The sequence below is a fragment of the Cervus canadensis genome, chromosome 5 (assembly GCF_019320065.1).
Source record: "Cervus canadensis isolate Bull #8, Minnesota chromosome 5, ASM1932006v1, whole genome shotgun sequence".
NCBI classification, from domain to species: domain Eukaryota; kingdom Metazoa; phylum Chordata; class Mammalia; order Artiodactyla; family Cervidae; genus Cervus; species Cervus canadensis.
Window position 1 is genome coordinate 87570530 of NC_057390.1, and position 24555 is coordinate 87595084.

The 24555-nt window shown below is 39.8% G+C and overlaps 1 protein-coding gene across 1 annotated transcript in view; it reads right to left on the minus strand.

Moving 5' to 3' along the window:
• Nucleotides 1–23560, minus strand: part of LOC122442666 (N-acetyllactosaminide alpha-1,3-galactosyltransferase-like) — a 33685-nt gene extending 10125 nt beyond the window's left edge. Inside the window, 3 exon segments of the mRNA XM_043470507.1 lie at nt 19097–19150; nt 21730–21762; nt 23481–23560. Coding sequence (XP_043326442.1) covers nt 19097–19150; nt 21730–21762; nt 23481–23560 — 167 coding nt within the window.
• Nucleotides 23561–24555: the final 995 nt, after the last annotated feature.

A 24555-nucleotide genomic window follows, 5' to 3' on the forward strand; every position in this document is an offset into this window, starting at 1 on the left:
GCATTTTCAAATTAAAATTCTCCAAATATGCATGGTTCTGCTTTTAGACTCTACTTGTGTTACATTTATCTGTTTGTCTGTGATGCTGTTACTTGCTCAGTTGTGTCCAGCTCTTAGCAATCCCATGGCCTGTAACCTGCCAGGCTCCTCTATCCATGGAATTCTCTAGGCAAGAATACTGGAGTAGGTAGCCATTCCCTTCTCCAGGGAATCCTCCCAACCCAGGGATAGAATCCAGGTCTCCTGCATTGCAAGCAGATTCTTTACTGTCTGAGGCACCACGGAAGCCCCATCTATCTGTTTATCCTTGTGCTAATGTCACTTTCTAAATTACTATACCTTTTATAAGTTGTTTTAATATATCCATTTTATTGACATATAATTTACACTCAATAAAATTTACCTATTTTAAGTACATGGTTTGATTAGTTTAGAAAAAATATACAGCTGTATAAACTCCACAGTTTAGAAATTGACTATTTCCATCACACCATGTCTACTTATGCAGCCAATTCTTCTCCCTCTACAGCCCCATGAACTCACTGATCTTTCACTTTTAGAACTTTATATGAATTGAGCTATACAGTAGGTAGTCTTCTGTATCTAACTTCTTTCACTTAGTGCAGTGCTTTAAAAAGTCATCCATGCTACTATATACACCAGTAATTTCTTCATTATATCATTGAGCAATATTTCATTGTAGGTATATGTCACATTTAATTTATCCATTCACCAGTAAATGGACATTTGAATTATTTCTAATTTTTTACTTTTATGATGAAAGCTGGTGAATGGTCATTTGTGAGTTTTTTGTGTGGGCATATATTTCAATTTATCTTGGGTAAATATCTGTGAATATGATTGATAGATGTTTAAGGTAAACGTATGTCTAACTTGGGGTTCCCAGGTGGCACTAGTGATAAAGAATCCATCTGCAATGCAGGAGACATAAGGGATGAGGGTTTGATTACTAGGTCAGGAAGATCCCCTGGAGGAGCAAATGGCAACCTACTTCAGTATTTTTGCCTGGAGAATCCCATGTACAGAGGAGCCTGGTGGGCTATGGCCCATGGGGTCACATAGATGAAGTAGCTCAGTTGTGTCAGACTCTTTGCGACCCCATGGACTGTAGCCTACCAGGTTCCTCCATCCATGGAATTTTCCAGGCAAGAGTACTGGAGTGGGTTGCCATTTCCTTCTCCAGGAGATCTTCCCAACCCAGGGATCGAACCCAGGTCTCCCACATTGCATGCAGACGCTTTACCATCTGAGGCACCAAGGAAGCCCCAAAGCATCAGACAAAACTGAGTCAGACACAAATGAAGCGACTTAGCACTCACACATGCATGTATGCATGTCTAAATTTGTAGAAAACTACCAATCCATTTTTCAAGGTGGTTACACAATTTTGCATTCCCATTATGAGATTCTGGTTGCTCCACATCTACACCAAAACTAGATATTGGTAATCTTTTAACCTTTAGTCACTGGAATGGGTATGCATTATGGATCTGATGGCTAGTGATGCTGAGCATCTTTTCATGAGCTTATTTGATGTTTGCATGTCTTTTTTGGCTGATGTTTCTGCTAAGAACTTTTAGCACTTTTAAAAATAATGAACTTTATTTTATTAGAACAGTTTGAGGTTTACAAAAAATTGAGAAGAAAATTGAGAGTTCCTATCTGTGCCTTTTCCTCTCCCCACAGTTTTGACATTTTGCAGTGGTGTGGTGCAGTTCTTACAATTGATAAACTAATATTAACACATTTTATTGATTAAAGCCCATAGTTTACACTGGGGTTCACTCAGTTCTCTGGGTTTTGACAAATTCATAATGTCAGGTATTCATCAACACAGAGTGGTATGGTTTTACTGCTGTGAAAATCCCCTTTGCTCCACTTAGGTTCCTAGGTCTTGTGGCTCGCTTGCCACTTAGATGGGTGGGCTGCATGTGTGTAGCTCTGTGGGCTGTCAGAGAGAAATGCGCCTATATCTTGATGTAGGAATGACACTTCAGATTGAGATAAAAAGGCAAATTAACCCTTTTGTTAGCTTTCTGAACCCATAGCATCTCCTTGTGACATGCTGAGTAGCAAACAGAGTTAGAGAATAGAGTGACAGAGAATAGACATTATTCAAGTTGCAAGCAATCAAATCTCACTCAGGTTTAGATAAGCACAAAAAGAATTAGCTAAAAGGGAATTGGGTAACCCACATACTCTGGGGAGAGTGCTGGTGAACCAGATATGGTAACTTCCTGGATAAGACCAAGGCTCCAGATGAGCTGGAGAAGGCAGCCATGTGATTCTCTACCATGTTGGGGCACAAACAATTACTGATGCAAGACAAGGAATGTTCGTACTAGAACCATAGAGGCAACTGCTAGCTTAGAAAACAGGTGGTGCTAGCTCTGTTGCCATTACCTCTAGTCAAGGGGATTCCACAGACATTGCTTCTTCCCATCTATATCTAGCCTTAGATTTAGAGTCAGGGCAGCCATTAAGGTTGATCACTTTGACTTTTTAATATCTACCTTCCATCTCACGTATAATGCATACATCAATTTTTTCTCCTATTAAAAATAGTTCTATTTAATACCTTTAAAACTGAAAATACATTCAGCCCTATCCCAAAAGGCATAAATCCAAAGGCTCATCAGTTCCTGCAACAAACTACAAGTCAAGGTCTCTAGATGGCATCCATTTCTCCCTTACTCCCCATCAGTATCCTGTTTTAGTACTGTTGTTGTTTAGTTACTAAACCGTGTCTGACTCTTTTGTGACCCCATGGACGGTAGCCCACCAGGCTCCTCTGTCCATGGAATTCTCCAGACAAGAATACTGCTTGCATTGGCAGGCAGATTCTTCACTGCTGAAGCCACCTATGGACTAAATTTTAGAAATAACCATTCCCTAACACTCCCCATGTGTATCAGTTTCCAAATAGGATTCAGGAACCACACCATTTTTTTTTTAAGCAAAGAGAATGTAATATAAAGAATTTTTAACCAGGCATAACTATTAATTAGGTAACCGAAAGGGTAGAAAGTAAACTCTGAACTATCATGGAGGTAATGATTTCTTGTAGCAGGGCTGGTGGAACAGAGAAAAGAATGAAATTATTGAAACTTAGAAACTTATAGGAGGAACCCACTGTTGCTGAACCCCAGACCTCTGAGAATAGAGCTTCATCAGGCTGGTTCTGCTATCTTTGAGCTCAGAGGAAATACCTGGGACTGGAACCTACACTTCTAGGAAAGTGTGCTGGCAGCAAATGCTGATGTCTCTGAGCTCAGAAGATGGTCTCATAGGGAGAGAACTCAGATCTCTCAGGGAGAGGTAGCAGGACATGGATTATGATGTCTCTAAGATGGCAGGATTGGTTTCCCAAGTGGCTCAGTGATAAAGAATCCACCTGCCAAGCAGGAGACACAGGTTTGATCCCTGGGTTGCGAAGATCCCGTGGAGGAGGGCGTGGCAACCCACTCCAGTATTCTTGCCTGGAGAATCCCATGGGCAGAGGAGCCTGGTGGGGTACAATCCACAGGGTCACAAAGAGTTGGACACAACTGAAGCAACATAGCATGCATGCATGGACTGGTGTTATTGATTGACTTACATTCCTTCAAAATTAACCTGTTGGAACTCTAACCCTTCATGTGACTGTATTGGATTTAAGACCTTTAAGGAAGTGCCTAATATTAAATAGTATTTCCTTCTGGAAAAGGAAATGGGAACCCAATCCAGTATTCTTGCCTAGAGAATCCCATGGATGGAGGAGCCTGGTGAGCTGCAGTTCATGGGGTCGCAAAGAGTCAGACACGACTGAGTGACTTCACTTTCACTTTTTTTTTCAATATTAAATAAGATCATAAGAGTGAATCTTTAATCTGATAAAACTGTTATCCTTATAAAATAGGAAGAATCACTAGATATCTCTGTCTCCACTACGTGAGGACACAGTGAGAAGGTGGCCTTTTGCATGCCAGAAAAAGAGCTCTCACTAGAAACCAAATCTGGTTGGAAACTTGATCTTGGACTTCCCAGCCTCCAGAACTGTAAGAAAGTAATTTTCTGGTTTTTAAGCCACCCAAACTATGGTATTTTGTTATGCTAGCCTGAGAAGACTGAGATAACTGGTCTCTGATTCAAAGCACATACCACATTCTGTAAAACAAAGCTCTATCATTTCAGGTTGTTTTATCCCAGCATTATACATTTTTACTATCTTTATGTCAAATACTTCTGAGTAATGAGGTTTATGGTAAAACACTGAATTACACGTGCCTATTATTACCTATTACCAATTACCTATTGATACCCCTTTTTTTTGCAGTGAAATTATTTCTTTGAAGAGAAGCGAATGCCATGTTGAATACCATTACAATGGATTAGGCAACCAAACTCATGACTTGTAGCACTGGCAGAAGTATTTCAAGTAGAGAAGGCAAATCCATACTTATGTTTACTCCAGTGGGGATGAACTCTCTTCCTCTTCCATGATGGATTAGAGTCATTATAACCAAGCTGCCACCAGATAGCTAGATGGTATCCTCCAAGGAAATTTTGCCCTATCACAGACTTAATGTTGTTCTCTGATATTGACAAATAAAGTGCTTAAGTGTAATGGTAGCCAGATAAATTGTTTAATCCATGCATAGCTTCCATACCTGTCACCATGGTCACTCTGTTCAGGATTACTGAATAAGGATTTGGGTAGCTGGAGTACAGGTTGGCAGAAATTGACAGAATGTATTATTTGGTCTACATAATTACCATACGTCTGCACTGTATGCCTTTTAGTGAGCAGTGAGTATTCACATGGTAAACAAATACCTTCACACTCTGTGACAATTCTAAGAGCTCTCTCATTGTCTCCAATCTTCCAGTTCCATTTCTTCCAAGTCTCCGGCTACAGAGCTAAACCCTTGAGAAATGGCTATGAATCCACATATATTTGTACATTTGGCTATCCTTCATTCCAGACCAAGTCAACAACAAAATGTATAGCTTGAAACTTTGTCCACTGGGAGATGTCCCCTTCACCAATGTCCTTCAAGGTCATCCTTGAGAGGGGCTTTAATGCTGCAGATGTCCACGTCCAGAATATCACGCAGAAAATCTATAAAAATAGGCCTGATGTTTCCTCCTCAGTCACTGATACGTGACTCCCTATGAGATCATAGATGTTATTAGAGTGAGAGGAATCAATGCAGCTGGTGAGAGTCTGAGCTATATGCTCATGCAAATTACGTGTGTCTTTCAGACCTGCCTTATCTGTTAGATATCATTTTCACCTGATGATACTTTTCTTGTGTGCATGCTCAACTTTAAGGCCTTTTGGGTCAGATAACAACTAGTTTATGATAGAAAGTGAGCTGCATGGTCACTTGATACCCCATAATTAGATATTCATTCTATACTAAGACCTAGAAGCAATCTAGGGTCTGTTTATCAAAAGATAATTTATCTTCAGAAAAGAGCGTAGATTTTTCTCCCAAATCCTAGAAATATGGTACATGACTCTGGTATTCATGCTTTCCAGAAAGTCCATATAACACTCCTGATTACCACAGATATTTTGAGTATCGTTGGATCTGATGGAATATAAGGCCAAAATGGAAAAGTAGCTTGCAGTGTTTTACTGCAGCTGGCATTTGCTACTTAGTCTTTTCATGCTCTCGTCCTCCTCAACACTCTTTACTTTATGCAGTTATTGAGTAAATGGTACAATTAATACACGCAAATGTAGTATGTGTAAATGTGTGCGAAGTAGCTTCAGTTGTGTCTGACTTTTTGTGACCCCATGGACTGTAGCCTACCAGGTTCCTCTGTCCATGAGATTCTCTAGGCAAGCGTACTGGAGTGGGTTGCTATTTCCTTCTCCAGGGAATCTTCCTGACCCAGGGATCAAACCCATGTCCCTCAGGTCGCCTGCATTGGCAGGTGGGTTCTTTACCACTAGCACTACCTGAGAAGTCCCAAATGTAGTATATATTGGGGATACATACACTACATTATTTTTTAAAAAAAGTAAGGAAGTCAAATTGTGCCTCTCGTTCTTTAGTAAAGGGTAAAAAGTGCAAAGATTTGTCTTTTACTACAAAGATAGTCTATCTCAAGTTGCTCCAAACCATTAGACCTCCAGAAACTTCACTGCAATTGTGGACCCCTGAGCTTTCATGTTTCTTCTCCCACTCTCTAGTTCACCTAAGTCTTACCAAGGCAATTAACGCACAAGCTATTCCTTGTACTTCCTACTCATGTTTGTAATCAGCATAATGTTGTCAATATGGTAGACCAGTATATAATATGGAATGTGCAGGCAATCAAAACTTCTAGGCTTTATATTTTGGAGGAGAGTGGAAGAATCAATATCATCCTGAGGAAAGTCTGTGAAGATGTACTCTTGGCCCTTCTAGATAAAAGAAACTTCTGGTGGTCTTTATAAATTAGTATGGAGAAAAAAACATTGTAAAGGTCAGTAGATGAATATCAAATGTCAGAAGCTTTGTTGATTTGCTCCGGTTGAGACACTATATCTGCAATAGGAGCTTAATCGAAATCATCACCTGATTAAGATAACAACAATCATCAGTTATTCTCCAAGGTCTAGCTATCTTCTGCACAGGCCAAAACGGTGAGTCAGATGGAGATTTAAAAAGCATCCTTGAGGGGGGGAGGAGCCAAGATGGCGGAGGAGTAGGACGGGGAGACCACTTTCTCTCCTACAAATTCATCAAAAGAATAACTGAATGCAGAGCAAACTTCACAAAACAACTTCTGATCGCTAGCTGAGGTCATCAGGCGCCCAGAAAAGCAGACCACTGTCTTCGAAAGGAGGTAGGACAAAATATAAAAGATAAAAAGTGAGACAAAAGAGCTAAGGACGGAGACCCGTCCGGGAAGGGAGTCTTAGGCGGCCTTGCTTGGGCTAGGGTCCGGGCCTGAGTGCCCTGAGGACAATCGGAGGGAGCTTCTGTGAGGTGCCAACTTGAACTGTGGGAGACCAAAAGAGAGAGAGAAAATTAACCGGCCAGAACACACTGCCGGCCGTTCGCAGAACAAAGGGACGGAGAAAGTCCCGAGAAGAGCTCGCAGGCTGCGGACCGGCCCAGCCCCGCCGGAGGCAGGAGGCAGGGGGGAGGGGAAGGTCGCGGTGAGACACAGGGCGCAGGCACCCGACCGCGCGGGCGGGGACTGGGGCTGGGGACGCAGAGGGCGGAAGGCGCGCGCACCCGACTGGCGCCAGCGGAAACTGAGACTGGGTCCGCGGAAGGGAGTGAGTGCGCCACACCTGGGGATAGTGCGCCCATCAAGCCCCTCGCTGCCTGGACGCTCTGACGGGGAAGGCACAGAGAGCAGGCGCAGCTTTCCCTTCCGCGCTTTTGTGTAACACCCGAGGGCTGGAACCTGGCGCAGCGCGGGGCGCGCTCCATATAGTACAGCTGGGAGCCTGAGCAGCGCAGACGGAGAAAGCAGCGTCAGCCCCTCCCGGCAGCGCCAGCCCGCCCCCGCAGGGCCAGCCCCTCCCCGCAGCGTCAGCCCCGCCCCGCAGCGCCAGCCCATCCCCGCAGCGTCAGCCCCTCCCAGCAGCGCAACGGAACTAGCTACCTGAATAAGAGCCCACCTCCGCCCGCCTGTGTCAGGGCGGAAATGAGGCTCTGAAGAGACCGGCAAACAGAAGCCAAGTAAACAAAGGGAACCGCTTCAGAAGGGACTGGTGCAACAGATTAAAATCCCTGTAGAAAACACCGACTTCACCGGAAGGGCCCTGTAGATATCGAGAAGTGTAAGCTGGAACGAGGAGCTATCTGAAACTGAGCCGAACCCACACTGACTGCAGCAGCTCCAGAGAAACTCCTAGATATATTTTTACTTTTTTTTTTCTAAGTAAGGAAAAAAAAAATTTTTTTTTCTTTTTATATTTTTTCTTTTTTATTTTTTCTCTTTTTTATTTTTTCTCTTTTATTTTCCTTTAAAATTCCCTATTACTCCCCCATTACTCCTTAACTTTCACTTACATAGATTTTTACGATTTTTTTAATTAGGGGAAAAAAAAATTTTTTTTTTTCTTTCTTTTTTTTTTTGTTTTTTTTTCTTTTTTTTCTTTTTCTTTTTTTTCGTTTTTCTTTTTTTTCCTTTCCGTTTTCTCTTTTATTTTCTATTTTTCTTTTTCTCTTATTTCTTTTAAAGTCCTCTAGTACTCCTCTACTACTCTTCATTTTCATTTTCACTACACTATAACCTTACAAAAAAAAAAAAGAGAGAAGCCCTATCTTTAAACCGAAGATTATTCTCTCCCAATCTTGACTCTCTGTTTTCTACCTCAGAACACCTCTATTTCCTCCTTTCCCCTTCTCTTCCCAATCTAATTCTGTGAATCCTTGTAGGTGTCTGAGATACGGAGAACACTCTGGGAACAGACAGCTGCGTAGATCTGTCTCTCTCCTCTTGAGTCCCCCTTTTTCTCCTGCTGCTCATCTCTATCTCCCTCCTCCCTCTCCTCTTCTTCACATAACTCTGTGAACCTCTCTGGGTGTCCCTAACGGGGGAGAATCTTTTCGCCATTAATCTAGAAGTTTTATTATCAGTGCTGTATAGTTGGAGAAGTCCTGAGACTACAGGAAGAATAAAACTGAAATCGAGAGGCAGGAAACTTAAGCCCAAAACCTGAGAACACCAGAAAACTCCTGACTACATGGAACTTTAAGTAATAAGTGACCGTCCAAAAGCCTCCATACCTACACTGAACCAACCACCACCCAGGCCAATAGTTTTAAGCAAGACAATACCACGCAAATTCTCCAGCAACACAGGACAAGCCCCGAATGTAACATACAGGCTGGCCCAAGGTCACACCTAACACATAGACCCATCTCAAAACTCATTACTGGGGCACTGCCATTGCTCTCCAAAAAGAAGAAATCAAGTTCCACGCACCAGAACACCGACGCAAACTTTCCTAACCAGGAAACCTTGACAAGCCAATCGTCTAACCCCACCCACTGGGTAAATCCTCCACAATAAAAAGGAACCACAGACCTCCAGAATACAGAAAGCCACTCCAGACACAGCAATCTAAACAAGATGAAAAGGCAAAGAAATACCCAACAGGTAAAGGAACATGAAAAATGCCCACCAAGTCAAGCAAAAGAGGAGGAGATAGGGAATCTACCTGAAAAAGAATTTAGAATAATGGTAATAAAAATGATCCAAAAATCTTGAAAACAAAATGGAGCTACAGATAAATAGCCTGGAGACAAAGATTGAGAAGATGCAAGAAATGTTTAATAAGGACCTAGAAAGAAATAAAAAAGAGTCAATTAAAAAATGAATAATGCAATAAATGAGATCAAAAACACTCTGGAGGGAACAAACAGTAGAATAATGGAGGCAGAAGATAGGATAAGTGAGGTAGAAGATAAAATGGTGGAAATAAATGAAGCAGAGAGGAAAAAAGAAAAAAGGATCAAAAGAAATGAGGACAACCTCAGGGACCTCTGGGACAATGTGAAATGCCCCAACATTCGAATCATAGGAGTCCCAGAAGAAGAAGACAAAAAGAAAGGCCATGAGAAAATACTCGAGGAGATAATAGCTGAAAACTTCCCTAAAATGGGGAAGGAAATAGCCACCCAAGTCCAAGAAACCCAGAGAGTCCCAAACAGGATAAACCCAAGGTGAAACACCCCAAGACACATATTAATCAAATTAACAAAGATCAAACACAAAGAACAAATATTAAAAGCAGCAAGGGAGAAACAACAAATAACACACAAAGGGATTCCCATAAGGATAACAGCTGATCGATCAATAGAAACCCTCCAGGCCAGAAGGGAATGGCAGGACATACTTAAGGTAATGAAAGAGAATAACCTACAACCTAGATTACTGTACCCAGCAAGGATCTCATTCAGATATGAAGGAGAATTCAAAAGCTTTTACATAAGGCAAAAGCTGAGAGAATATTCAGCGCACCACCAACCAGCTCTTCAACATAATGCTAAAGGATCTTCTCTAGACAGGAAACACAGAAAGGTTGTATAAACGTGAACCCAAAACAACAAAATAAATGGCAACGGGACCATACCTGTCAATAATTACCTTAAATGTAAATGGGTTGAATGCCCCAACCAAAAGACAAAGACTGGCTGAATGGATACAAAAACAAGACCCCTATATATGCTGTCTACAAGAGACCCACCTCAAAACAAGAGACACATACAGACTGAAAGTGAAGGGCTGGAAAAAAATATTTCACGCAAATGGAGAACAAAAGAAAGCAGGAGTCGCAATACTCATATCAGATAAAATAGATTTTCAAATAAAGGCTGTAAAAAGAGACAAAGATGGACATTACATAATGATCAAAGGATCAACCCAAGAAGAGGAAGGACATTACATAATGATCAAAGGATCAATCCAAGAAGAAGATACAACTATTATAAATACATATGCACCCAACATAGGAGCACCTCAATATGTAAGGCAAACGCTAACGAGTATGAAAGAGGAAATTAATAGTAACACAATAATAGTGGGAGACTTTAATACCCCACTCACAACTATGGATAGATCAACTAAACAGAAAATTAACAAGGAAACACAAACTTTAAATGACACAATGGACCAGCTAGACCTAATTGATATCTATAGGACATTTCACCCCAAAACAATCAACTTCACCTTTTTCTCAAGTGCACACAGAACCTTCTCCAGATGAGATCACATCCTGGGCCATAAATCTGGTCTTGGAAAATTCAAAAAAAATTGAAATCATTCCAGTCATCTTTTCTGACCACAGTGTAGTAAGATTAGATCTCAATTACAAGAAAAAAATTGTTAAAAATTCAAACATATGGAGGCTAAATAACACGCTTCTGAATAACCAACAAATCATAGAAGAAATCAAAAAAGAAATCAAAATATGCATAGAAACGAATGAAAATGAAAACACAACAACCCAAAACCTATGGGACATAAAAGCAGTGCTAGGGGGAAGATTCATAGCATTACAGGCTTACATCAAGAAACAAGAAAAAAGTCAAATAAATAACCTAACTCTACACCTAAAGCATCTAGAGAAGGAAGAAATGAAGAACCCCAGGGTTAGCAGAAGGAAAGAAATCTTAAAAATTAGGGCAGAAGTAAATGCAATAGAAACTAAAGAGATCATAGCAAAAATCAACAAAGCTTAAAGTTGGTTTTTTGAAAAAATAAACAAAATTGACAAACCATTAGCAAGACTCATTAAGAAACAAAGGGAGAAGAACCAAATTAACAAAATTAGAAATGAAAATGGAGAGATCACAACAGACAACACTGAAATACAAAGGATCATAAGAGACTACTACCAGCAGCTCTATGCCAATAAAATGGACAACTTGGATGAAATGGACAAATTCTTAGAAAAGTATAACTTTCCAAAACTGAACCAGGAAGAAATAGAAGATCTTAACAGAGCCATCACAAGCAAGGAAATCAAAACTGTAATCAGAAATCTTCCAGCAAACAAAAGCCCAGGACCAGATAGCTTCACAGCTGAATTCTACCAAAAATTTAGAGAAGAGCTAACACCTATCTTACTCAAACTCTTCCAGAAAATTGCAGAAGGTAAACTTCCAAACTCATTCTATGAGGCCACCATCACCCTAATTCCAAAACCAGACACATAATGCCACAAAAAAAGAAAACTACAGGCCCAATATTCACTGATGAACATAGATGCAAAATCCTTAACAAAATTCTAGCAACAATCCAAACAACATATTTAAAAAAATCATACCACCACGAACCAAGTGGCTTATCCCAGGAATGCAAGGATTCTTAATACTTCCGCCAAATCAATCAATGTAATACACCACCATTAACAAAATTGAAAAGATAAAAAACCATCATGAATTGATCTCCAATAGAATGCAGAGAAAGCCTTTGACAAAATTCAACACTCATTTATGATTAAAACTCTCCAGAAAGCAGGAATAGAAGGAACATACCTCAACATAATAAAAGCTATATATGACAAACCCACAGCAAGCATTACCCTTAATGGTGAAAAATTGAAAGCATTTCCCCTGAAATCAGGAACAAGACAAGGGTGCCCACTCTGACCACTACATAGTGTTGGAAGTTTTGGCCACAGCAATCAGAGCAGAAAAAGAAGTAAAAGGAATCCAGATAGGAAAAGAAGAAGTGAAACTCTCGCTGTTTGCAGATGACATGATCCTCTGCATAGAAAACCCTAAAGACTCTTACAGAAAATTACTAGAGCTAATCAACAAATATAGTAAAGTTGCAGGATATAAAATTAACACACAGAAATCCCTTACATTCCTATACACTGACAATGAGAAAACAGAAAGAGAAATTAAGGAAACAATACCATTCACCATTGCAACAAAAAGAATAAAATACTTAGGAGTATATCTACCTAAAGAAATAAAAGACCTATACATAGAAAACTATAAAACACTGATGAAAGAAATCAAAGAGGACACAAACAGATGGAGAAACATACCGTGATCATGGATTGGAAGAATCAATATTGTCAAAATGGCTATACTACCCAAAGCAATCTATAGATTCAATGCAATCCCTATCAAGCTACCAACGGTATTTTTCACAGAACTAGAACAAATAATTTCACAATTTGTATGGAAATACAAAAGACCTCGAATAGCCAAAGTAATCTTGAGAAAGAAGAATGGAACTGGAGGAATCAATCTGCCTGACTTCAGACTCTACTACAAAGCGACAGTCATCAAGACAGTATGGTACTGGCACAAAGACAGAAATATAGATCAATAGAACAGAAGAGAAAGCCCAGAGATAAATCCACGAAGCTATGGACACCTTACCTTCGACAAAGGAGGCAAGGATATACAATGGAAAAAAAAAAAAACAACCTCTTTAACAAGTAGTGCTGGGAAAACTGGTCAGCCACTTGTAAAAGAATGAAACTAGAACACTTTCTAACACCATACACAAAAATAAACTCAGAATGGATTAAAGATCTAAATGTAAGACCAGAAAATATAAAACTCTTAGAGGAGAACATAGGCAAAACACTCTCCGACATAAATCACAGCAGCATCCTCTATGACCCACCTCCCAGAATATTGGAAATAAAAGCAAAAATAAACAAATGGGACCTAATTAAACGTAAAAGCTTTTGCACAACAAAGGAAACTATAAGCAAGGTGAAAAGACAGCCCTCAGATTGGGAGAAAATAATAGCAAACAAAGCAACAGACAAAGGATTAATCTCAAAAATATACAAGCAACTCCTGCAGCTCAATTCCAGAAAAATAAATGACCCAATCAAAAAATGGGCCAAAGAACTAAACAGACATTTCTCCAAAGAAGACATACGGATGGCTAACAAACACATGAAAAGATGCTCAACATCACTCATTATCAGAGAAATGCAAATCAAAACCACAATGAGGTACCATTACACGCCAGTCAGGATGGCTGCTATCCAAAAGTCTACAAACAATAAATGCTGGAGAGGGTGTGGAGAAAAGGGAACCCTCTTACACTGTTGTTGGGAATGCAAGCTAGTACAGCCGCTATGGAAAACAGTGTGGAGATTTCTTAAAAAACTGGAAATAGAACTGCCATATGACCCAGCAATCCCACTTCTGGGCATACACACTGAGGAAACCAGATCTGAAAGAGACACGTGCACCCCAATGTTCATCGCAGCACTGTTTATAATAGCCAGGACATGGAAGCAACCTAGATGCCCATCAGCAGACGAATGGATAAGGAACTGTGGTACATATACACCATGGAATATTACGCAGCCATTAAAAAGAATTCATTTGAATCAGTTCTAATGAGATGGATGAAACTGGAGCCCCTTATACAGAGTGAAGTAAGCCAGAAAGATAAAGACCATTACAGCATACTAACACATATATATGTAATTTAGAAATATGGTAACGACAACCCTATATGCAAAAACAGAAAAAGAGACACAGAAGTACGGAACAGACTTTTGAACTCTGTGGGAGAAGGTGAGGGTGGGATGTTTCGAAAGAACAGCATGTATATTATCTATGGTGAAACAGATCACCAGCCCAGGTGGGATGCATGAGACAAGTGCTCGGGCCTGGTGCACTGGGAAGACCCAGAGGAATCGGGTGGAGAGGGAGGTGGGAGGGGGGATCGGGATGGGGAATACGTGTAAATCTATGGCTGATTCATATCAATGTATGACAAAACCCACTGAAATGTTGTGAAGTAATTAGCCTCCAACTAATAAAAAATTAAAAAAAAAAAAAAAGATAATACATGCAAAAAAAAAAACTGGAAATAGAACTGCCATATGACCCAGCAATCCCACTTCTGGGCATACACACTGAGGAAACCAGATCTGAAAGAGACACGTGCACCCCAATGTTCATCGCAGCACTGTTTGCAATAGCTAGGACATGGAAGCAACCTATATGTCCATCAGCAGATGAATGGATAAGGAAGCTGTGGTACATATACACCATGGAATATTACTCAGCCATTAAAAAGAATTCATTTGAATCAGTTCTAATGAGATGAATGAAACTGGAGCCCATTATACAGAGTGAAGTAAGCCAGAAAGATAAAGAACATTACAGCATACTAACACATATATATGGGATTTAGGAAGATGGTAATGATAACCCTATATGCAAAACAGAAAAAGAGACACAGATGTTCAGAACAGACTTTTGGACTCTGTGGGAGAAGGTGAGGGTGGGATGTTTCAAGAGAACAGCATCGAAACATGTATATTATATAGGATGAAACAGATCACCAGCCCAGGTTGGATGCATGAGACAAGTGCTCGGGCCTGGTGCACTGGGAAGACCCTGAGGGAGCGGGTAGAGAGGGAGGTGGGAGGGGGGATCAGGATGGGGAATACATGCAAAACCATGGCTGATTCATGTCAATGTATGACAAAACCCACTACAATATTGTAAAGTAATTAGCCTCCAACTAATAAAAATAAATGAAAAACAAAACAAAAAAAAAAAGAAAGAAAATAAATTGAGATAAATAAAATGAAAACACAACATGCTAAAACTTATGGGAGACAGAAAATCAGTACTCAGAAGGAAATGTATAGCTGTAAACATCTATATTTAAAAAAAGGAAGATCTCATATTAGTAATCTCACATTCTACCTTAAGGGGAAAAAGGGGGAAAACTGGAAAAAGGGGGAAAAACAAAACCAAAGCCAACAAAAGGAAGAAATAATAAAGACTGGAGTAGAGAGAACTGAATAGAGAAAAAAAATGATAGAAGCAATGAAACCAAAAGTCAATTCTTTGTGAAGATTAATGAAATTGGCATACCTTTAATTAAACTGACCAGGAAAAAATCAGAGATGACTCAAATTATTAAATCAAGAATGGAAATGGGGACATTATTATAGACCTTATAGATGAAATGGATAAATTTCTGGAAACACACAAACTACTAAAACTGATTCAAGAAGAACTAGAAAATCCTATAGACCTATAACAAGTAAAGGTAATTGAAAATCTCCTAAAAAAGAAAGCCCAGGATCAGATGGTTTAACTGTTGAATTCTACCAAACACTTAAAGAATTAACACCAATTATATTTTCAAAGTCTTCCAAAGAAATAGAACTTTCTAACTCATTCTGTGAGGCCAATGTTACTTTGATGCCAAAGCCAAAGACATCTCAAGATCAACATCACTAATCATTAGAGAAATGTAAATCAGAACTATAATAAGATATTTCACACACACTAGAATGGCCGTAACATAAGCAAAAACACACACCCCCAGCAAAACAAAAAATAGCAAGTGTTGGAAAGGATGTAGAGAAATTGAAACACTCATACATTGTTGATGGGAACATAAAATGATGTAACTGTATGGAAAAGAGTTTGGTGGTTTCTCAAAAAGTTTAACATAGAATTACCATGTACCCAGTAAACCCACTTATAGATATATACCCAAGGGAACTGAAAGTATGATTTCAAATTAAAACTTGTACATGAATGTTTATAGCACCATTACTTATAATAGCCCCAAAGTGGAAACGACTCAATGTCCATTTACTGGTGAATGGATTTGTGGTATGTCCATACCATGGCATACTACTCAGCTATGAAAAGGAATGAAATACTGATAAATGCTACAGTATAGATGAATCTTGAAAACATGCAAAGTGAAGAAGTCAGACATTAAAAAAATAACAAAACATCCTATGCTCCCTTCATAGGGAAATGTCCAGAATAGGCAAGTCCAGAGAGATGGAAAGCAGATTAGTGTTTGTCAAGGAGCGGGGAATGAGAAGTTACTTCTTAACGGGCAGAGCTTCTTTTTTGCTATGATGAAGATATTCTGGAATTAGATAGCTAGAATTGTACATTTTTAAAAGATTTATTTACTTAAATTTTTGGTTGCTCTAGGTCTTGGTTGCTGCACAGGCTTTTCTCTAATTGTGGTGAGCAGGGGCTACTCTTCATTGTGGTGCATGGGTTTCTCATCGCAGCAGCTTCTCCTGCTGTGGAGTGCAGGCTCTAGGCTCTGCAGACTTCAGTAACTGCAGCATGTGGGCTCAGTAGTTATGGCCTATGGGCTTAGTTGCTCTGCAGCACGTGGAGTCTTTGTGCACCAGGGATTAAACAAGTTCCCTTGCATTGCAAGGCATATTCCTAACTACTGGACCACCGGGAAAGCCCCAAAGTGTACATTTTTAAACAATTAAAATAGTGAATTTTATATTATGTGTATTCAAATCTATTTAAAAAAAAAAAAAGACAATCCATTGTGTGGGATAAAAAGGAGAAGAGATATAAACAGGCAGTTTGCAAAAGTGAATGTCCAAGTGACCAATATTCATATGAAAAGATGTTCAGCCTTAATGATCATCAATGAAAAAAAATGAAAAGTGCAATAGGAACGGACATACAGCAAGAGAAAGATTCTATTAGCTGGTTCAGAGCTTGTTATGGACTGAATTGTGTCCTCCAGATTCATGTGTTGAAGGTGTAATCCCAGTCTGAATATTTGGAGATAGGGCCTTTAGAGAGGTAATTAAGGTTAAACAGGACTTCCCCAGTGGCTCAGATGTAAAGAGCCTGCCTACAACGCAGGAGACCCAGGCTTGATACCTGGGTCGGAAAGATCCCCTGGAGAAGAGAATGGCAACCCACTCCAGCATTCTTGCCTGGAGAATTCCATGGGCAGAGGAGCCTGGTGGGCTACAGTCCATGGGGTCACAAAGAGTCGGACACGACTGAGCAACTAACAGGTTAAGGTTAAACGAGGTCATGAGGACGAGGCCAAAGCCAATAGGGCCGGTGTCCTTATAGAAGAGTAAGAGACACCAGGAATGTGTACACAGAGAAAAAGCCTTGTGAGGACACAGCAAGGAGACAGGCAGCTGCAAGTCAAGAAGAGAGACCTCAAAAGAAACCAGACTTGCCAACACCTTGATCTTCTATTTCCAGCCTTCAGAAATGGGAGAAAATAAATCTCTGCTGTTTAAACACCACCACCCCCAAAAAAAATAAAAAGGAATGGAGATTGAAACTTTAAAGTAGCCTATTTGGAATCTACTTAAATGATTATATGGTTTTCTCCTTTTTTCACCTGTTGTGATTGATCAGTACCTTGAATTATGAGGCTATAACTTACGTGTCTTGTTAGGGGGAGGCTGTGTCAGTTATTAAGCTATTGTCTTTCATAGTTAAACCCACCACAGTATACCCTGCTTTATTATGTTGAGCTGGGACGCTGCAAATCACATTTCTCCTTTGCCAATGGGCACCCTGTTAGGCTCTACTAATAGAGGGCATTGGAGGAAAATTACAAGGCTGGAGGAAGAAGAAACTTGCTCTTCTCTGTTTCCTGTGGGCTTCTTGTCTGCATCCTGTGCCTGCAAGTCCCATTCCAGCAATGCATTTTACCACAGCAATAGCAGTTCTTTTCCTGAGCAGTTGAATCCAACTTTCAGTTTTTCCAACACTTGCAAAACCAGTCTCACCGTGCTCCTCCTTAGAAGGGCTGGTTCTCTGCCCCAAGAGGCTTCCCTAGAGCTCAGAGGTGAGCACATCAGTTGAGCTGCATTGGAGTTTATGCTCTGTGAGATTTGTCTCTAAGTTTTCAAGGTATAATAATTAGAGTCTCTTCCTTTTGTTTCTTCAGAACCAGGGAAAATAATTACTTCCTATAGCTGTTCCCTCTATGACACCTTAGAGTTGTATTTTCAGTTTTTCAGGTTACCTAGTTAATGACTTTATGGGTGTCCATGGGTGCTAAGTTGTTTTAGAAGTGTCTGACTCTGCAACTCCATGGACTGTGGCCTGCCAGGCTCCTCTGTTCATGGGATTCTCCATGCAAGAATACTGGAGTGTCATGCCCTCCTTCAGGGGAATCTTCCCGACCCAGGGATCGAACTGACATCTCTGAGGTCTCCTGCATTGGCAGATTTTTTACCACTATCACCACCTGTGAAGCCCCTTAACCACTGTATAGTAATCAGCAATTCTTTATACTAAAATCTTTGTTTAAATAGTCGGTGTGCTTTGTATGATCTGATTAGATCTGACAAATGTAGTGATATTATGGGAGGAAGAGTCACGGATCATTATCCAATAATTGGATATCTCTTTTCAAAGTTTCAGTTAAGAGAGGTCCTCAGATCTACAGCATGAAGGTGAAAGACAGGTGCGTAGAGTAAGAAGATGGAGGCAGAGAGGCCAGAAGAAAGCTGTTGTATTAAGGCACAAAGTGCACAGACAGCCCACCCACCTGATTTGGGCTTCGGTTCTCTCATTGGTGAAATGAGGAGGAACAACCAAATGATCTCAAATGTACCCTTACATTTTTGACTGTCCATCATTCTAGGACCCATTGTGTTTCTATCATCTAAATTCTCATTCATGGAGGACTTAGGTCCTAATGTCCATTCCCAGTTGATCTCGGCTACTGCTTATTTTTTAAAATAACCATCAAAGATCCATCTGCTCGCCAACATTTGGAATGCCAGTCACAGTATTGTTGCCATCTGTTCATTTCTATTGAGCAGTCTATGGATTAATCTCACACATATTAGATTTGGAATTCTTACTTGGGAAAAAAACAGTCTGATATCTTTAATTCTTCTGTTTGAGTATTCACAGACCTATTAGGAAAAATAATGCAAAGAGTCACATAATATGTATAGAGTTTGAGATGTATTATCAGATGTAAAATGCAAAATAAGCATGAAGCAGAAAATTAATAGTGAACTTTGATAGTTGTGGCATGGAAAAATCATGATTTCCACCCTCAGAGTAATTCTCTGTGCATCCCAGGAGTCTTTATCTGTTCCCACAGTCCTCATTCTCATCTTCTAATTCATAGAGAAAATGGCAATCATCAGACAGAAGCTCCCTCAACTTTCTGCAACCTCATCTGCAAATTTACCTGTAGTGCCTTCTACCACAATGAAAATATATTCATATTTTCTACCTAAGACTAGCGTTAAATATCCTATCTGCTCAGCAGCCTTGATTTGATCATTATTCTTGGAAGGATTTTTCTTAAGTACTCTGTTTGATCAACTGACAATCTTCTGGGCATTTTTCTGTGGTTTCAAGTTCTTATATATAAAGATACTTCTCCCATGAATGTAATACTAGTATATACAACTGAGTTCTAAAGTCTTCTACTTGAATTTTGCACAGATGCTACCAAAGGAAGATGTTTAATGTTAAAGTCATCATATTTTCCCCAAAGTAGTTCCTCTTCATATGTTGCCTTAACTCACTGAATCTGCTTGGATTTGCATGGCAGAAATATGAGAGTCATTCTCCACTCAGAGCCCTTCTGAATCCCAACATCAAACCCATCATTAACCCTGATGGTTTTACCTCCAAAACATCTCAAATCCATCCCTTATCTCCATTCCCTGCTACCACATGACTTCAGGTCAGCATCATTCCTTGTCTGGGCTACTACCATAGCCTCCTTATTGGCCTCACTGTTCACTTTTTAAAAATTTGTGTACCTTTTCAAAGGTACACAATATAATGAAAGGAGCACAATATAATGAAAATTCCTTCATGTTTCTATCCATGTAATTAGCGATGTGCTGCCTCTCCTTATCCCTGCATGTTACCTTTACAACTGATTCACGATATATTTCCACTCTACTTCCAATAACATGTTCCTGAAGCTCCAATGTTACCAATCACTATTCTATTTAACAATGTCCAGTGGCCTCCCACTGTCCTAAGGATCATGTCCATATTCTTTATATAGCTATGATATTCTGTATGATCTGACCCTTCACACTGTTTCACCCGCCTCTCCTACCTAGCCCCACATTGACAGTTTTCCAGACTCACTGGCCTTTGGTTAGTCCCTTAAATATGCCACAGGTTCCACCAGCTAATTCCCACATCGCATTTAGGTCTCATTTAAATATCCCTTCTTAAGGGGAGTATTCCCTAATCTGCCAGATATATTTAGATTACTTTCATTAATCACTAATACTTATTGAATACTTTCCTAAGTATTATCTAATTCAATCCACTCCTATGAAATAAAGTGAAGCACAGAGAGCTTTTATTATCTTGCCCATAGTCACACAGTAGCTGAAAAGACCAACAATCATGCCTGAGCCCTTACTCTTCCTCTTTTGTAAAAGCTCTATGACACTTTTGCTAGACACCCTGGGAGAGCTGATTCTGGGCTGAGTTGAGGGGATTAGGCAGCTGTGGAGCTGAGTCATATGTCATGAGATTGTCTTTGTGCCTATGTACACAGATGGGTGTAACTGCAATGTTGGAATGTGGCTGAGATGTGACATTCTGCCAGGCACCGCTTCCATCAATAACAATGCCTTGGATGATAAGTATTACTATGCTACAGCTATAGACTCCTGATGCTAAGGAGAGCTAATATTAATAATAGGATGATTGTTAGGTTGTATTGCACTGAATACATTTTGGCAGAAAGCATTTTAATCCATTCTTTCTCCCAGCATCTGCTGTAGCAGGCTTTCCTTGAATGTTCCCACTTTTTGCCTAGGATTTTCCTGCTTTTTTCAGGTGATGGAGAGTTCCAATGCCCTGCTGGCCATGAGAAAACATACTCTGCCTGGTACATGAAAAGCTTCTTTATTATTTTCCCATATGGCACAGCTCGCCCAAGTATATGGAGTCTCGGTCTTAGTGGGGATGTTGCAGTCATGTAACCATGAGACAGACAAGGACCCTGAACACAACAAGCAACATAAGGTAAAGTTGCTTCCACTTCACTATGTGTTCCCACAAGCACAGTATCTTATGATACTGAATCTTGGACAAACTTTGAGGAAGTTTCCTCTCTGCACACATTCTGATGGCATGATTTTTCAGGTGGTATGTAATTAATACCTGGGAATCTTTTAGCCAATACTCAATTCCCATGTGTTTCTGCAGAGCTTTAAAAGATCCAAGGTTCCTGTAGGCTGGCTTCTGGCTTCTGTAACATGCTTCCTCTAACCAGGTCTCATTCCTCTATCAGAGATAGCACTCTGCCAGTCTGCTCTTTCTTTGACTCCTGGTACTCCGACCTTAAACAAATATCTCCACTTGTAAATATCTTTATTTGTAAAATTGCCTTGATTTGCCCTGCCTATAGATTTACCCTGCCAAGGACTTGCAGCTAGTCCATTGCCCTCCAACTTATTTAGTCTTCAAAGAAGTCATAGCCTATTTGCAGATAAAGACTTACCAGCACTGATATATCCTCTGTAATTTCTTTGTGTTTAGGATAAATGAAAAGCATTGTATCAATTTCAAACTTATATAAAGGGTTTCCACATTTAATATGACTAGATTTATTTCCCTGGGACTTCCCTGGTGGCTCAGTGGTAAAGAATCTACCTGCAATGCAGGAGGCGTAGGTTCAATTCCTGGGTTGGGAAGATCCCCTGGAGGAGGGAATGGCTAACCACTCCAGTATTCTTGTCTAGAGAATTCCATGGACAGAGAAGCCTGGCGGGCCATAGTCCATGGGGTCACAAAGTGTAGGACATAACTGAAGCAACTTAGCAAGCACACAGAGTTCAGTTCAGTTCAGTCGCTCAGTCATGTCCGACTCTTTGTGACCCCAAGAACCGCAGCACGCCAGGCCTCCCTGTCCATCACCAACTCCCAGAGTTCACCCAAACTCATGTCCATTGAGTCGGTGATGCCATCCAATCATCGCATCCTCTGCCGTCCTCTTCTCCTCCTGCCCTTAATCTTTCCCAGCATCAGGGTCTTTTCGAATGAGTCAGCTCTTCGCATCAGGTGGCCAAAGTATTGGAGTTTCGGCTTCAACATCAGTCCTACCAATGAACCCCCAGGACTTATATCCCTATGAACCCATTCATTTTATTACCTAATTTTGTTATCTAATATTACCAAATATTTAATGAACATGTAATGTTATATATGCAATATTTGCATACCACTCAAATTCGTATTTTGAAGTCCTAACCCCTAAGGTGATGGCATTAGGAGGTAGGGCCTTTGGGAGGTGATTAGATCATGAGGATGGAGCCCTCATGAATGTGATTGATGTCCTTGGGAAAGAGACCCTATGGCAGAGATTTTTCTGCTATTGAAGGACACATTGGGAAGATGGCTGTGTGTGAACTAGAAAGTGTGTCCTCAACAGACACCAAACCTGTTGGTGCCTTGATCCTGGACTTCTCAACCTTCAGAACTGTGAGAAATTTCTGTAGTTCATAAGCCAACCAGTCTATGGAATTTTGTTAAAGTAGCTTAACTAGACTAAGACACACACTAGGTGCCAAATATATTGTTGGTTATAAGCAATACAGTAATAAACATGATAAAAATCATTGCAATTAGGACTGCATGCTATATCTGGAGAAAAAAAAACCGAAGTAATTATTTGAGGTACAAATGACAGAGAAGCTTGCTTAATAACATTTAAACAATGACATTTGTGGGAATTCCCTGGTGGCCCAAAGGTTAGGACTCTTCTTTCACTGCCGAAAGCCACGCAGCACAGCCAAAGAAACCAAGCAAAAGAAAAAACAATGAAATTTCCTAATTGCCAATGAAATCTCTCTATTTGCTCAAATATATGGGGACAAATACCACACTTAATGTGTGAAGTCACCAATATTAGGGACTTTTTTTTTTTAATATCACCCATGCAAAAATGGCAGTTTACAACATGTACTAACATTACACTGTCATCAATTACATAATAACTGTCTTGGTACTTTAACATTGCTTCTCCATGCACATATGGACCTACAAAAATTACATTACCTTTGATCACATTAGAAACAAAGAACTTTTATGCTGAAGATTATGTTTATGTTAATATATTTGGATATAATTGGGTATACTTGGATCAATATATTTGGATGATGATTCATTCAGGGTGAGAGTTTATCACCTTTCTGAATACACTAGATCCTTTACCAACATGAGAATAAAATATCATTACTTTTTTAAAGTTACCTGAAATGAAACATTCTCTGAAAGGTCCACAGAAACAATAAAAATAATAACAATTGAATTGTTTTCCTTTGGTATCTCATTCTTTCCTGGGAGTAAAAAGAAACAGATAAAACTAGATTAAATAAAGCAGAGTGTACACAGAGTATGCTGTGTTGAATCCTGCTTCTCCATGACTGAAAGTGTAATAAACAAGGTGATAGACATTGGCTGGGGTGTCAGGCACCACTGATCCCTGGATATCTCCCCATATGAAAATAGAGTGAAGTCAGTAGAAACACAATTTGAGCTAGCTGCCCAAAGACTTAGGACATTAGCTGGCCTAAGCTGGCCTTAATACAAGAGATCTTAAAACTTATGTCTTTTCTAAAGTACAAAGGGCTTTTCCTACAGAAACGGAAAGTATAAAAGCCACTTCCAAGCCTAGCTCACAGGGTGGCTGTCAGAGAAAGGGAGTGTTATGAAAATATTTAATTGGACTCTAAAGAGTTGTATAGTTAAGGAATTAATTATTTTAATTAAACGGTATTATGAAGATCGTTCTAAGAAAGGTGATAGAACCAATAACAGCATAAAATATATGCTCTTTCTCGAAAGTATTTGAATATAAAATTGATTCAGACCACTGGCTGGTGGCTAAACTATCATTTTTCGATTATTTGTATCCTGACCTTGGAATTTGAGCCAAGTTTACAAAACTCCTTTGTGATACTTAATCTAAGGAATATGAAATCCTCTGTGTACAGAAAAGGAACTAGATATGGCTCAATGGTTGACATGAAGGACAAACTCTTACCTTTTGTTTTACAAAGATTACATAGGAATTTTATACAGCTCTTCTCAGAGACAATGTTTATGGTATAGTGGTTTGGGAATTCATGTAGAGAATCCTAAGAGAGTAGAGAGTTTTCAGGTAGAACATTTTGAGATCTTTGAAAAATCATGAATCAGATAACCTAGTATTGGTTCTGTGATGCCCTCCAGTTTGTGTGTTTATTATTTCAGACTTCTGTGATTGATGGTGTCATCAAATTCCCTCTTGGGGATGAAAGAATCAGACATTGTTACCATAACAATT